Below are 14,656 nucleotides of genomic sequence, written 5' to 3'. Positions count from 1 at the left end.
TATGAAGGCTTTAAGTCTCCTATATATGAAGTGTGCTCGGGAGTTCCGCAAGGATCTAACTTGGGCCCACTTCTCTTTTTATTATTTATAAACGATCTTGCCAATTTACTGTCTTGTCAGAGTTTACTGTTTGCGGATGATATAAAATTGTTCACAAAAATAGATACTGAAGACGATTGCGAATTCCTTCAGGTAAATCTTAACAAAGTAGAGAATTGGTGCAATGTCAATAGACTATATTTAAATGTTAATAAATGCTCTATTCTCTCATTTTCTAGAAAACTGTTGATGAGGATGAAGGTTGGATGAGGCGATTGATCTGGGCATTACTTATGATGCAAAATTAAGTTTCGCTAAGCATATAGCAAAAATAGTTTCTGACTCTGCCAAATTGTTGGGTTTTGTTTATCGAAACTGTCGGCACTTTCAAAATATTAATATTTTACGACTACTTTTTTTTACCTACATACGCTCAAAAATAGAATACGGATCTCTAATTTGGTACCCAATTTATACCTGATAGATGATATTGAGCGCATTCAGCGCAAGTTTATGAAGTATCTCTGGTTTAGAGAGGACTTTCCAGCCAGAGGTTTGGATAATCAATTATACTTAAATAAATTTAATATTATATCCTTAGCAAAAATAAGAGAAATTCTTTCCATAAAATTCTTATATAACCTTATTCATAACAACATTGACTGTCCCACCCTTTTGGCTGGATTAAATTTTCGGGTACCAAGAATAAACTCTAGGCATTTTAGATTATTTAATGTAAATCCCGCTAGGACTAATATTTTGTTTAAATCCCCTATTTATATAATGTGTCAGAATTATATCAATAATAATTTACATGAAGGTATGATATTTTTGTTGACAGTTTAATGTCCATTATAGAAGGTATTAAGTAAATAGGTGACGCAGTCTTTCTAGTATGTATATAGATAGTCTGTTTAAGTGCATAGAATGTTAAGCATTTTGATTTTTAATTTTTCAATTTTAATACTCATTTTGGAAAATTTTCTTTTTTTTTTGAATATTTTTTTTCCTGTAATTGGGTAACAAACCTGTTGGAAATAAATGCCTCTTTTTTTTTTATCTGAATCTGGCTTAAGAACAGCCTATTTTGGCACCTTCCATCCCTTAGCCACATATGCTATTCTAGGGTGGGGTCATGCCCCACAAACAAAAAGGTTGTTTTCACTACAGAGAAGGGCAATCATAATTTTGGGTAGGCTGGGTTGCAGGGAGGATTTTAGATCTGTTTTCTCTATGAAGGGAATACTTACCCTACCTTCTGTATATATATTGGAAAATCTTTTATGGGTACACAGGAATAGGGATCGGTATAAAGTACATGGTGATATAGACAACTATGGTACTAGAAACATAAATACGCTAGTTCCAATTTACCAACACTTAACAAGGTGTCAGAGTGGTCCCGGATTTGTAGCTGTTAAGTTATATAATAAACTTCCTACCGACTATGTGGATTTAGATTTGGAACGTTTTAAGAATAAAATAAAACAAATTCTAGTCTCTAATGCCTTCTATTCAACTGAAGAGTTTTTAAACTTCACATTCTATCTGTGATATTGAGTACCTACCTATATATTGCATGTTATTTAAGACATATTGTGATTGTGTATTATTCATAGTATGTATATCAATCATTGTGTTTTGGTTTTAATGAGTTTTATGTAGTGTTTTAGGAAAAAATTTATTATCAATACTTCACAATTTGGCTTTCAAGTGATGCTATGTTTCGGGTGCTTGAAGAGTTATATTGAGAGGGTAAATATGCATCTGTAGTATTTTGTGACATATCTAATGCCTTTCACTGTATTAGTCATGAAGAAGTATGGTTTAAAAGGAACTTGTCTGCAATGGCTTGCATCTTACTATCTGCTTGATGGATAGGAATCTGTATGTTTCCAAAACAATATAATATGGAGATTCATTCTTCAAGAAGGATTTTTAGTCATTTGCCACTTGCCTTGAGCGAAGTTATAAACTATAGAAAGTTCAGCTTTGGTGTGAAAAACATTTTGATTTCATTTGGTTTTTACAGTATTGATGAATATTTAGGACAGATTTCGACCAATATTAGTTATTCCTATTTTAGAAGTTTTTACTGTGCTTTGTGATGTGATATTTAAATATTTTATATATTCTGACATTATATTCAGTAATTTATTTTTTATGTGTTACTATTTATTTCTTTTATTGTCTGTATATTTTAGGATTTTGTGATACACATTTTATCTATTAATTTTAGGTCAGTTACCATTTTTAGTTAATCTTCAGCTTTGTCAACAACATTTTATCTTATATAATAATAAAGCATATTTGATTGATTTATTGATTGATACATGTACCAGAGATTCTCTTGAGGCAGTGGAACAAAAAATGAATACTTTGAAGGGGGGAGTTTCCTGAGTTTTTCAACATGAATTAATTGCAGAAAAGACAAATAAATTATTTTAATTCTGAGACTAGTTGACAATGTCACCTGAGTGTTTAGATCCTCTTCTTCAATTGTACTTCCACATTAATATTGTTGTTTCGAAGCTAAAAACTTCTGTATAGGGTCTTGATGCCTTGCTGGTGGTTCCTCTAAAACTGCCTCTAAGAAAGGCTTTCTTTTTATCATGGACTGTAGATCAGTTTTCTCCAAGATAGGTATTTTACCACCAGTATATATTCTGAAGTACATGGAAGACATACACAATTATGGAACTAAAAGTGTAAACAGGCTGGTTCCAATCTATCAGCACTTGTCAAGACAAGATGTCAAAGTGGTCAAAGTTATCCAATAAACACCCTATCAGTTATTTGGATTTAGAGTACCTAGCCTAGTTTCAGGCATAAATTAAAACAAATCCTAATTTCAAACGCTCTTTATTCAAAAAAATAAAATTAGTTGAATTACTTATTTATGAACAGTTATAGTAGGATTCTGTACTGAATAATATATAATTAATAAAAAGCAATCAGGATATAGAAGGTCTCATTCATGTGAGTTATACAATAACTTTTGAATACTTGGAAGCACTTGAGGGATGATAGCGAGACCATTGGAGTTGTGTTCTTAGACTTAAAATAAGCATACTAAAAATTAGGTATTTTTTTAAATCTTACTTATCTGACAGATATCAAATGGTCAAATATGAAACTATTCATGGGATTCCACAGGAAGTGTTCTTGAACAGTATGCAAAATACATCAATTTGCCGATGACACTGTCATCTTTTTAAGGTGTATTTGTGTGAATACTTTGTTGTATGCTTACATAAATGTACGAATCCAAATTTTCAAAGAAATAATACAATTTAGGGTTTTCCTCATTATCATCCTTCCTGCATCTCAAGGTTTTTGGTTGAAAACTTCTCACATACATGTACTAAAACCATCATTTCTTTATTTTAATAGAAATCAATTCAAGCGATGGTACCTTTTGGGTATAGTGGCATGCCAAGTCTAATGTGTCACTCACCATAAAATCAAAACAATCAATATTATTAAACCCAATGTTACTGAAACCACAATGGGGCTAATAAAATCTTCCGGTTGTTTAAGGTGTGAGTAAGCTGAGAATTAATTAATTATATGTCGTGTGCAAACAATAGTCGATTCTCACGCCGTGCCATACCCAAATGATATTTCATTGAAGTCACGATGGGTCAAGGCAACTGTAATAGTTATAACCTTCGGCAGTTTTTTTTCTTTATTATATGAGTGTAATAAAATAATTTAATGCTCCAGGTGAAATTTATCGGCGATACCTGAACCAAATAAAAATAAATTCGAAAATGTATTTTTAGGTTTCGTTTGCGGGGCCAAAAATAGGACTACATGCTCCAAAATTTCTGAGGCCAATTTTATATTTAATTAAGTTTGTTCGATAATCCAGTTTGTTCTTATTAGAATGATCAAATTTTCATTAAGATAGCATGTAAGTGTCACAGTCTGAAATGGGTCTAAAGTTCGAATCGCTGTAAGCATTCAGAATTAACAATGAACACGCACGTTCTTGTCTTGAAAGGTCATCAACTATGAGCACAAAAGGGGTTATGTTTACGTTGCTTTATCAAAAAAAAAAAAAAAAATTGGATAAGTAAGAGTCAAGTTAATAAGGAAATTATTGCTTTTATAGATATTATGAGTTATCTTTGTTTAGCATACACTGCTCCAAATTAAGTAATTTTAAAAGTATCAGGGATAGACAAGCAAAGTCTCAAATTCTGGATCAAGTACATTCAATATACCCCAAATTGTGCAATAAATGCTTTTTTTTTTTGTTTTCAAAGATTACCAGTCAAATCCCGCATGCAGTCATGTAGTGTATGTGAACGCTCAGGGTTATCAAAAGGTCTTAAATTAGTTCTATTTTACATTCTTTTAATCTTATTCATTTATAGTCATCATTTCCATGTGCTATTTAAGTCATTAGCGGTTTGGTTTCGGGTTTATAAATATGACTATTTATTCCAGGAAATCGGTGTTAGTAAAGTCAGAAATTATTTGGGAATTGAATTGTGTTGTTTGATAATTTGTTGCAACATGCAGTTGACTATTTTGAGTTTGTGGAGGTAAGAAATGATGAGAAAAAAATTAGGTTTCTGTGGATTTTTTATATAGACTCTTATCACTCTTTGATAAATTAATTTATCACTATTCTACGTTTTTTACACTTTTCTGCCACTTATAAGGACTTATTAAAATTGGCATCAGTAGGCCATCCTGTTTCACTCTTTTAAGTATTGTAGCAAACTTTCTATTTTGTACTAGATTTATTATACGTGAATTGCTTTTGTACAAAAAACTTATTCAATTTTAAAATATTCTAAATATTTTTGTACAAATTATTATGGAGTTGACACCAGGGGGAAGTGATTGATCATAGTCATGATCAGGGTTAAATAATGTACAATATTTCGCTGTGAAATGCTTTTCTACAACCCTCAGAGATTTGCTCTATACAGACATAAACTAAGAAACTGAATCGATAGAATTGAATTTGTATTGTTGGTCTTTGTAGCAACCCTGGCAGCGTCAAAGAACGGAAGTCTCAGGCCGTTCTCTCATACTATTCAGAAAAACGGTTTTTAATAATTGTAATGTAATTGTTTTAATAATTGTAAGGAACAATTCATTGTACTGAGACAAGGACTTAACTTCCAAAATACCTTTGTACTAAATAGATATTTTTATGGAATAGATTATTTTGTATTTAAAACACATTTGTACTAAACAACTGTTTGTATTAATATGTCAAACGCTTTTGTACAATTTTTTCTGTTGTTTAAAGTGTACCGAATTTTTAGGTTTGGATTAACTTCCTAAATGCCTTTGTACTAAACAGATATTTAATTGTACAATTGATATTGTTTTTAAAATAAAATTTGATTACACTAGACATTTTTTAAATTAATACTTGAAACATTTTTGTACAATCCCTTTTCTGGTTTGCATTGTTCAAAATTTGTAGTACCTACTATCATTTCTGAAATAAGGTTTTCACACAAAAAAAAACTTATAAATGTACTAAGCATATATTTATTAATATTCTAATATTTAATAACAATAATAATAATAATAATATCTTAATATTTAATACTTTTGTACAATTTCTTTAATTTTTACGTCAATACATCAAAGTTTTCGGATGACATTACGTTAAAAAAAATATTGCAATTGTACAAATTCTCTTGATCTATTTGGACCATATTTTAATTGTATACTAAAAATTCATTCAAATATCCTCCTGGGACCCGGACATGTTTTTGTTAAGTTAGGGTTATGAGGCTTTTAAATATAATAAAAAATACATAAATAAACATTGTTTACTAATAACTTTCTTTATTTTTTTTTCTTACTCTGACAGATACATGACGTCCATTAAAATGGATATTGGGTCTTAACCTAAACAAAAATTTTCTAATATATCATTTTTTTTCAATAACATTTCAGTCTAAACCTATGAAAACGCAGAAAATAAATGTAAACTTAAATTTATTTGCTATGGAACTCCATGAAACAGTTAACCATGAGTTAGCCATTGCTAGATCAAAAAACATGGAAAATGACCCTTACAGTCCATTTTTTTGATCTGGCTCGAATTCTATAATAGCTAATCATTCGGTCTTTCAAGTCTATTCCTCCCATACAATCGTTGTATTTAGCAACAACGTAAGGTCTTTTAACCTGAATGTATTTAAGTCTTTCTTAGACCACCTTTTACACTCATCGCTAGGGTGAATTCCTAGAGCAGTAGATGCCAAAAGTACAGATTTCAGATCATACCATTGTACAACTACTATTTCGCCATCTTGTCTTACAATTTTTTCCAAGCTGCCTCTACCTATCTTGGCCATCATTTTTTCCGAAGTTAAATTTGCTGCCGCTGGTACACGAGATTTCATAATGGTTCCAGTACAATATTTCTCTTGTTGACGAAGATATTCGAGAAGTGGTATTGCCGTGAAATATCTATCGCAGTACACATGACTTCCAGGAAATAATGTCCTTCCAAGGCGAACAAGTAGAAGGTCCAACACCAAGTCTTTTTACAGAATCATCTCGAAAGGTATCTTTTCCTTGATATAATTCAAAGTCTACGACAAGACCATCTGGGGCAGCAACAACAAAATTTTTCAAGCCCTCTGGATTTGGCTTTCCTCTAATGAACTGCTTCATTTTACAAGTCCCTGTAAATGGGATCATCTGTTCATCTACAGCAACCACTTTCTCTCTAGGTAGCTGCAAACACCCCTGCCATACTGCTTTTATAATAAGACGTACTTTCCAAAATTTGTCAGACCTGTGTACCTCTTCAGCGATGCTGGCATCAATGACGATTTTAAGGTTACTTCTTATAGCAAAAAATCTATCTCGAGTCATTGTATCTGCAATAGCTGAAACTTTAGTGGTTTTTGCCCAGTACATTCTGATTTTGGGATATTTTAGACAGGACATCAAACTATTCCAAAAAATGTTTAATCTCATTAAGAGTCAACTTAAGACATACTCCTCTAAGTTCAACGTACCTTGCATTTGTGCAATGACACACTTTTTGGAATAACTCATCTTCAAAGTACATGGCTAAATACGATTTTGCAGTCCAATCATACCGGAGCTCTGCGCTGCATTCACTAGAGGGGCCTTCAAAATTTGGAGGTGTAAAAATATCATCTCTTCTCCAAGACTTTCGCTTTAAAGGATCCATAGATTGCTTGGCCATTTTTAAGTTTTCTCTCAGGACACTAAGAGGAATTCTATCTTCTTCTTCCTCCTCACTGCTACTTACTAGTTCTTCATTAATTCTTCTTCTTCTCTCCCCATTAAATTATCCATAGTTTGAATTTCTTCTTCATCATCAGACATTTCAATGTCAGAGTCATCATTTCCAATGATTTTTAGTATCTGCTCCAATTTTTCGTCATCTTCCCCTGGCCGAAGCACTCTTTGATTGCCAAAATTCCTAAAATAAATTTTACGAGTTAATTTAAAATGTGCATGAGATAGACCCATTTAAATGGACGCGAATAACTTAGGGTAATACAAAACTTATTTAATTTTTTTATTATTGTAATGTGATTTAAATTTGTCTATTAAACATTTGCAAATAAAAACTTTCACAAAAATCACTACAAAACGTTAAAAAATAGGCTACATACCATCATAACCAGAACCACGTGCAGCCGCCATCACAACGGACTGGCGGCAGCACCGAAGTGTCCAACGTAGTGGATGCGAGGTCTAAGCTGCTTAAATAATAAATTAACGAAATTGGAAACATAAAACTGGCATGTCCATTTAAATGGACGCTAGGTCTCAGGAGGATATACTGAGTATTTATTGAATTAACTTTCCAAAGACACAATCCCTTCCCTTAAATTACTATTATTTCGAAAATTATTTTTTAGGTTTTTTTTTGTAAAAAAAATATAGTAAATGTACTAAGCATGTTTGGACTAATATTCTAAATATTTTTGTACAATTTCTTTCTTTTTTTCCAATTCAATATCTCAATGCCTTGACTGCTTACAAAAAGACATTAAAATTGGACAAACACTCTGGTATCTATTTGAAACACTTTTAATTGTCTTGGAATAATTTTTCACAAATTCATTCAAATGTACTGAGTATTTACTGAATCAATAAAGTTATTAAATTAACTTTCCAAATGCTATTGTACAATCCCGTCCTTTGTTTGAATTGTTTACTATTATTATTTATTATTATTTCCACAATAATTGTTTTTTTGGATTTTTGTACAAAACATATACCAAACATTTTTGTACAATTTCTTTCATCGTTACATTAAAACCTCATCTCACACCTACACCTCACCTTTGGATGCCTTGTTTAAGAGTGCGGTCCACCACGTGACAAAATCGGTTTCGAAGCGCGACAGTAGTTTCGTGGCCGGTGCAGTTTTCGCTGAAAGTAGCAACACTGGCTGCCATAATTACCCACTCCACCGTTCCCTTCTCCCTGATATATCGAATCTCGATTACCAGGGACGCAAGTCAACTGGTCTTACTTCTTGTTAGGTTTATTAACTACTTTTTATGTTATAAAGTCTTACATATGTACATACAGGGTGTTTCGGGAGGAAAAGGAAATATTTTGGGAACATGTTCAGAAGGTCAAAATAAGATAAATTAACTCATATGTTCTAATCCGATTCTCGACCGTTTCAGAAATAATCGGTTCTGAAGTTTATTTGTAAGATTGTTGGCCGTTTTGTTCAAACGTGGCATGAGGATTTTCATCTGACTACCGATGTTCATTGTGTCGGTTATTAATTCCATTGCGGGTAAAATAAGCTTCATCGCTAAATAAAATGTAATTATATAGGTCTCGATTTTGTGGGATCCATTCACAAAATTGAACCCCTAAGCCAAAATCACCTTCTTGAAGATGTTGAACCGGTTGAATATGGATAGGCTTAAAACCGTTTTTCCTAAGTGTCTTCCAAACGTCTACATGTGATGCTAATCGAAGTTATTTTGTAATCCGCCTCGTACTAACACTCGGGTTCTCTTCAGCCATATCCGCCTCTCGTTCAGAATTAATTCTTATGCTTGGAAACATTCCTGTTTCCTAAGCGTTTGCAAAAACTGTCTGAAAAACTTTTCGATTAGGAATTCTTCGATTTGGAAAACCACGTCGGTATTCATCAACAGAACGTAATGCGCTACCATTACAGAAACCATACACGAATAATACTCCCTATGGGTGAATGTGTGAGATATTACATAATGGAACCGTTTGCAACGAGGTTTCAGGCTAATCACGCGCAACTGGGATATACACTAAACTAGTTTCAAACCATTCCAAATATTGTGCTAGAACAAACCTAATGATTATATTGTATTATAATAATATGTTTGATTCTTCTGCTTTGTCTCTAAGTGGTATTCCTTTTGGATAAAGTGGATCAACTTCCGGTAAAAGGTAATGTTCATAAAAATATTTTAGTTTGGGCAACATTTTAACTCTCTAAAATGCTTCATTACGAGGAATCTTCAAGAAAAACGACTATTAAAAATTATAAGGCATATTTATCGCAATATTATTGATCTTATAACATTTTTTTGAAATGTCCTCAACGAAAGTTAAATTTTAATACTGTTAAAATTACGGATTATCGGTTGAATGAGAACTTATTAATACAATGATTTACGTTCTATACAATTAAAACAGAATACAAAGAAACTTATTCAATACAAAGAAATTAATAAAATAAAATTCAATACAGAAAATTCAATACAAAGAAACAGAATTTTCTTTTTGTAACTTGCAACTGTCCCTGGATTTGATAGTAATAGTTGTGGTTCCTTTTTAGATGTAAAAAACCATTTTCAATGATAGCAAATGTAAGTTTTTTTCTCTAATTCCCATTTCAGTACTAATTTTTGAAACTACAAATGGGCATTTAATTTTAATAATTTGAACGGAGACTCGTACTCAGAGATAAACCATCAACGAGATAACATAGAGATGAACATGTATTTTATGTAAGATATATGTTCGCGCATTTTTCTCGACATGTACGCAATTATCTTGACGAATAATATCCCGAACGTTGGATTGGCCGTGGAGGACCTTTGCTTTGGCCTGCGCGTGGTCCAGACTTAAACCCCATGGACTTCTGTATTTGGGGATATTTGAAATCAATTGTTTATGATAGTCCTATAATTAATAATCTAAATGAACTAAATATAAAAATTGTAAAATCTGTAAATATGTTAAAAATAATGAGGATCTTCTTTTTAAAATACGGCAGATATAAGAATTAACAAAAGTCGTAATATTTTTAAAAAAATAATCTTAGGTATTAATTTTATTTTATTTAGGATTGCATTGCTAAAAATCTAGTAAATTTAAGTCATTCACATATTATGAAAACCTAAAAGTGCGATTATGTTCTAAAAAAGTAAAAACTAACGCGACGAACGCCCTCTACCAAAAACACGGAAACTGTATAAAACTCCAAGTCACCGGTCTCAAATAACTTTAAAATTGTATAATAAATAAAATCGGTTACATATTTCGCTCTTATTACGAGCATCTCTAGACCATAAACTGGGACACCTTGTACACTTATTAATTACAAAAAAAAGCATTATATTTATAGTTTAGGTGAAGTTACTTGGACAAGTATAAAAACTAAAAACGTTTAGCACGCGGCGGTTTCTTTATAGGGCATTGGCGTGCATATAACGTGTTGTTCTCTGGCTTAATATATATAGTAAAAATTTAGTTAAAAGTTATTTTACAACCAACAAAAACATTTATCGAGTCACGCAAAAGTCGTGGTTAGATTTAATGAAATATACACAGTTTTTTTTAATTATTAAAAAAATTGTCAAAAAGTTGGGTGGTTTGTTGTTACATAGGTATAAAATAATGTCGTGGCCGTGCTGCAATAGAATATTGTTATACTTGCCTCCGCTGATATTTGTTTCAATAAGCCCAAAAATTTCCGCTGAACAATGAATTTTCATTGAAATGAAATTGAAAATGAAATTTTTGGGCTTATCGAAATCAAATATAAGTGAAGTTAACTATGTATTCATAATTTTGCACCCACATTTTTTTACGTCCAAAAATGCTTATCTATTTAGCATCACTATCCATCTCTTCAGAACTGGATTCGTCATTGGCATGAATTATAATTGGATTCATTCGCGGTATCTATTATATCTATTTAAATTATTGTATTTAAGACTTATTGAACTTACATTAAAGTAAATATAACGAAAGGTTTTGTTAAAAATTTAAATTCAAATATATTTTAAATATGTGAATAAGTCTATTTTCTTCTTCTTTTCAATATTTGAGCGTATGAGATAGTATTTTCTAAATTGATATTTAATATAAGTGACATAATACCCAAAATAAGTGACTCGTTAATTTTAATGTCAAAAATTTAATTTAACCTTGAATTTTTATCTTAAAAAAACAGTACTGTATTTTTTTTGTTAAGCAAATATTAATGATATTTTTTAAAGTACATCATGTTTAAAAATTATAATTCAGGTTTAAAATATATTCAGGTCAAAAATGACACGTGTTAAAAAATTGATGCTCTCTTAAAATTTGATCGATAAAGCGATCATAAACTAACAGATTATGAAATGCCTAAAAATACCTATTTACCACAACTATTCGATTCATTATCACTAGTATTAAAAGGCCGCAAAAATTTCATTTTTATTGTTCAAAAGTTGAGACGAAAGTAAATAAAAGAAAACATCAACAGTATATAACAAATAGAATAACAACAAGAACTACAGTATAATATAAACGCGAAACCGATTTTAGGGTGAGCCAAGTCTTCACCATGCTAATTTTAACACACTCACAAAATTCAAAATTGTTTTAATTATTACCATATACAGACCTATATATTATGGCAGGCATCTTAAGAAATGGTTGATTCTTCGCAACATTATTTCCACGTACAAAAGGGGTGGTCCAATAGCGCCCCAACAAGAAATATAAATTTAAATATTTTTTAAACAAATTTTCAAATGGCACATTTTTCGGCTCAAAAATGCGAAACTTCGTCCTAAATTTAACCATCTTCGTAACTCTTATATTTACCGAGATCCCAATAGTGAGCTAGGAATTTGTAACACGTCGTATAATATATAATATCTAATAAAAAATTACGTTTATAAATAATGGAACACAATAAAAGTTAATATTTTGCTTATATTTGTTTAGTTGAAGAAAACTGTAAAATAAAAATAATGAAACGTATAAAATAATTGCATTTCCTATTTTTGAGCGCGCGACTGTGTTTCCTATTTCCGACCCGTCCACAATTCAATCCCAGCAGCATCGAGAGAATCTCGTATCTTCATCTGTTTCACGTTATCCGCGCCGAACTTGCCTATCTTTATCTGACAAATATTGATTGTTGAACGGGCCGCCGCGCCGGAGGCTGTGCTGGAAAGACTCGAATCCACCGTAAATATATACGGGAATCGATCACTAAATATCGTAATATATTTTGCAGTTTATTTTAATGCGTATATGTAGTATGTTGATTGTATTTTGTACATACTTAATTTTGGAGCTTGACCAAGTCACTTCACCTAAACTATACCAGACGTTTTTTGAAATACGTTTTTTACTTTTACGAAAAGTAGCTAAACCTAAATGTTTTTTATCCACAACGTTTCGTTTATTACGACCCATAACGAAAATTTTTAAACAACGACGAAAGTACACAATCACGAAAGTACAAAACACAATGCACTAATAAAATAAAGGAAAATAATAATTGCGAATATCACTTAGAATAAAATCAAGACTACTTAGCACTACCCGTTTATCAAAACCGTTTCGACCAATGAAAGCTGACCGGCAAATATTGCGCGTCCTAAGAAACAAGAACGGTGTTGCCAGATCTGCCTAAATATCCTATGGAGACCCAATTTTTAGCCAAAATTATTATTATTTTTTGGGTTAGGTTTTAAAAGAAACCAAAAATGTTTACAACATATATATTTCGTGTGTTATGTTTTATTAGATTTAAGGAACAGGGGATGGTCAATTTTACATTGTTTTAATAAAACATAAAAATTTTCAACATTGTTTTTTTTGATTTTCAAAATTTTAAATAGCATCCCGTCTAGATAATCCAATAAACAATCCCTACACAAAATTTGAGCTTTCTAACTTTTTTTGTCTTGGTACAGGAGCTAACCCCGTTTTACGCAGGTAGACCTCCCTCTTTAAAAAAAAAAAATACTATTGTACCTATTTAAAATACAATTTAATTGTACGAACATTTTAACAATAATTCTGGATTATTTTTGTGCAAAAATCCATTTAAATGTACTAAGTATTTATTGGATTAATATGTTAAACACTTGTACAATTCCTTTTTTTACTTCAAATGTTCTGAATATTTAGATTAATATTTTTGTATCTATTTGAAACGCATTTTAATTGTACAAAAATTCATTAAAATATACTGAGTATTTATCAGATTAATATTTCAAACACTTCTGTACAATCCATTCCTATGTTTGTTTATTCTAAAGTGTTTGGAAAATGTTTTGTTATTTCTAAAATATTTTTAATCAAAAAATCTATGAAATGTACTAATTCTTTCTTCATTTAAATTGTACTGAATATTACTTCAATATCTCATAAATCTTCCGATGCTTGGGACTACGTTCAAAAGAACATTGCAATTGTACAAATATTCTTGCATCTATTTGAAACGCATTTTATTTGCACTGAAATGGAAAAACAATTATTATGGATTATTTTTATGCAAAAATTTATTTAAATGTACTGAGTATTTATTGGATTAACGTTCCAAGCACTCTTGTACAATTTATTTCAGTATTTAAATTGTACTGAGCTTTTACATCAATACCTACCTCATAATTCTCGAATGCCTCGAGTTTTTAAAAAAAACATTGCAATTTTACAAATATATTGTATCTATTTAAACCCCAATTTAATTGTACTGAAATTTTAACAATAAGTCTATATTATTTTTGTATCTATTTGAAACGCATTTTAATTGTACAAAATTACTATTATTTCTAAATCATATATAATATTATATGCGTTGATTATTTTATATTAAGGTACTTGAGGGGAATAAGGCCTAGCTAAGAAAAAAATTGAATAAAGTGAAAGACTGTAATGTTAATATCTAGTTTAATACACCAAAGTGCTTATAAGGTTATATTAATTTTAACAAACTTAAAAAAATAATCTCTAAAAAAACTAGAAAACAAAAAATAAATATTAAGAAAAATAACGCAAATCGGCCTTATTATCCCATGGAGGTTTAATAAAGCCTATACATAAAAATGGCACAACTCGTTAATTGGGCGAAGTTTAGCAGCCATCGGGACACTGAAAATCATCCATGTCATTGACTGATAAGCCAACACATTCCTCATGGTACTATTTAAGACATTTGCTGCACTGTCTCATATCGGTCTGCCTATCTTCCTCACATCCATGGCAATACCATTCGGTACTTAACTTTTCCCTGGAGCTTTCAATATCTTTATTCAATTTGGCACGACTTTTGTTCTCCTCGGTAAAAAGATCTCTAGTGACTGGAGTTCCTTTGTAGTTTACAGCTTTTTTTCATTAGTTTTTA

The 14,656-nt window shown here is 31.0% G+C and overlaps 1 protein-coding gene across 6 annotated transcripts in view; it reads left to right on the top strand.

Moving 5' to 3' along the window:
• The window catches only part of LOC126735647 (transmembrane and coiled-coil domains protein 2), an 80,845-nt gene that overhangs the window by 7,750 nt on the left and 58,439 nt on the right, over positions 1-14,656 (top strand). For 2 of the 6 annotated variants that reach the window (XM_050439706.1, XM_050439707.1), the window contains exon 1: positions 4,435-4,592. The exons of 1 other annotated variant lie outside the window; for it this stretch is intronic. In XM_050439706.1, the coding sequence (XP_050295663.1) occupies positions 4,564-4,592 (29 nt within the window). In that variant the 5' untranslated portion in view covers positions 4,435-4,563. Of the gene's footprint in view, positions 1-3,842; positions 3,956-4,434; positions 4,593-14,656 lie in introns of those variants that run through there. 3 more of the 6 variants (XM_050439705.1, XM_050439704.1, XM_050439712.1) reach the window with 2 other exon arrangements.

Source organism: Anthonomus grandis, chromosome 4 (assembly GCF_022605725.1).
Source record: "Anthonomus grandis grandis chromosome 4, icAntGran1.3, whole genome shotgun sequence".
NCBI classification, from domain to species: Eukaryota; Metazoa; Arthropoda; class Insecta; order Coleoptera; family Curculionidae; genus Anthonomus; species Anthonomus grandis.
The sequence above is the reverse complement of the archived record's forward strand: the minus strand, read 5'-3'. Positions and strand labels throughout refer to the sequence as shown.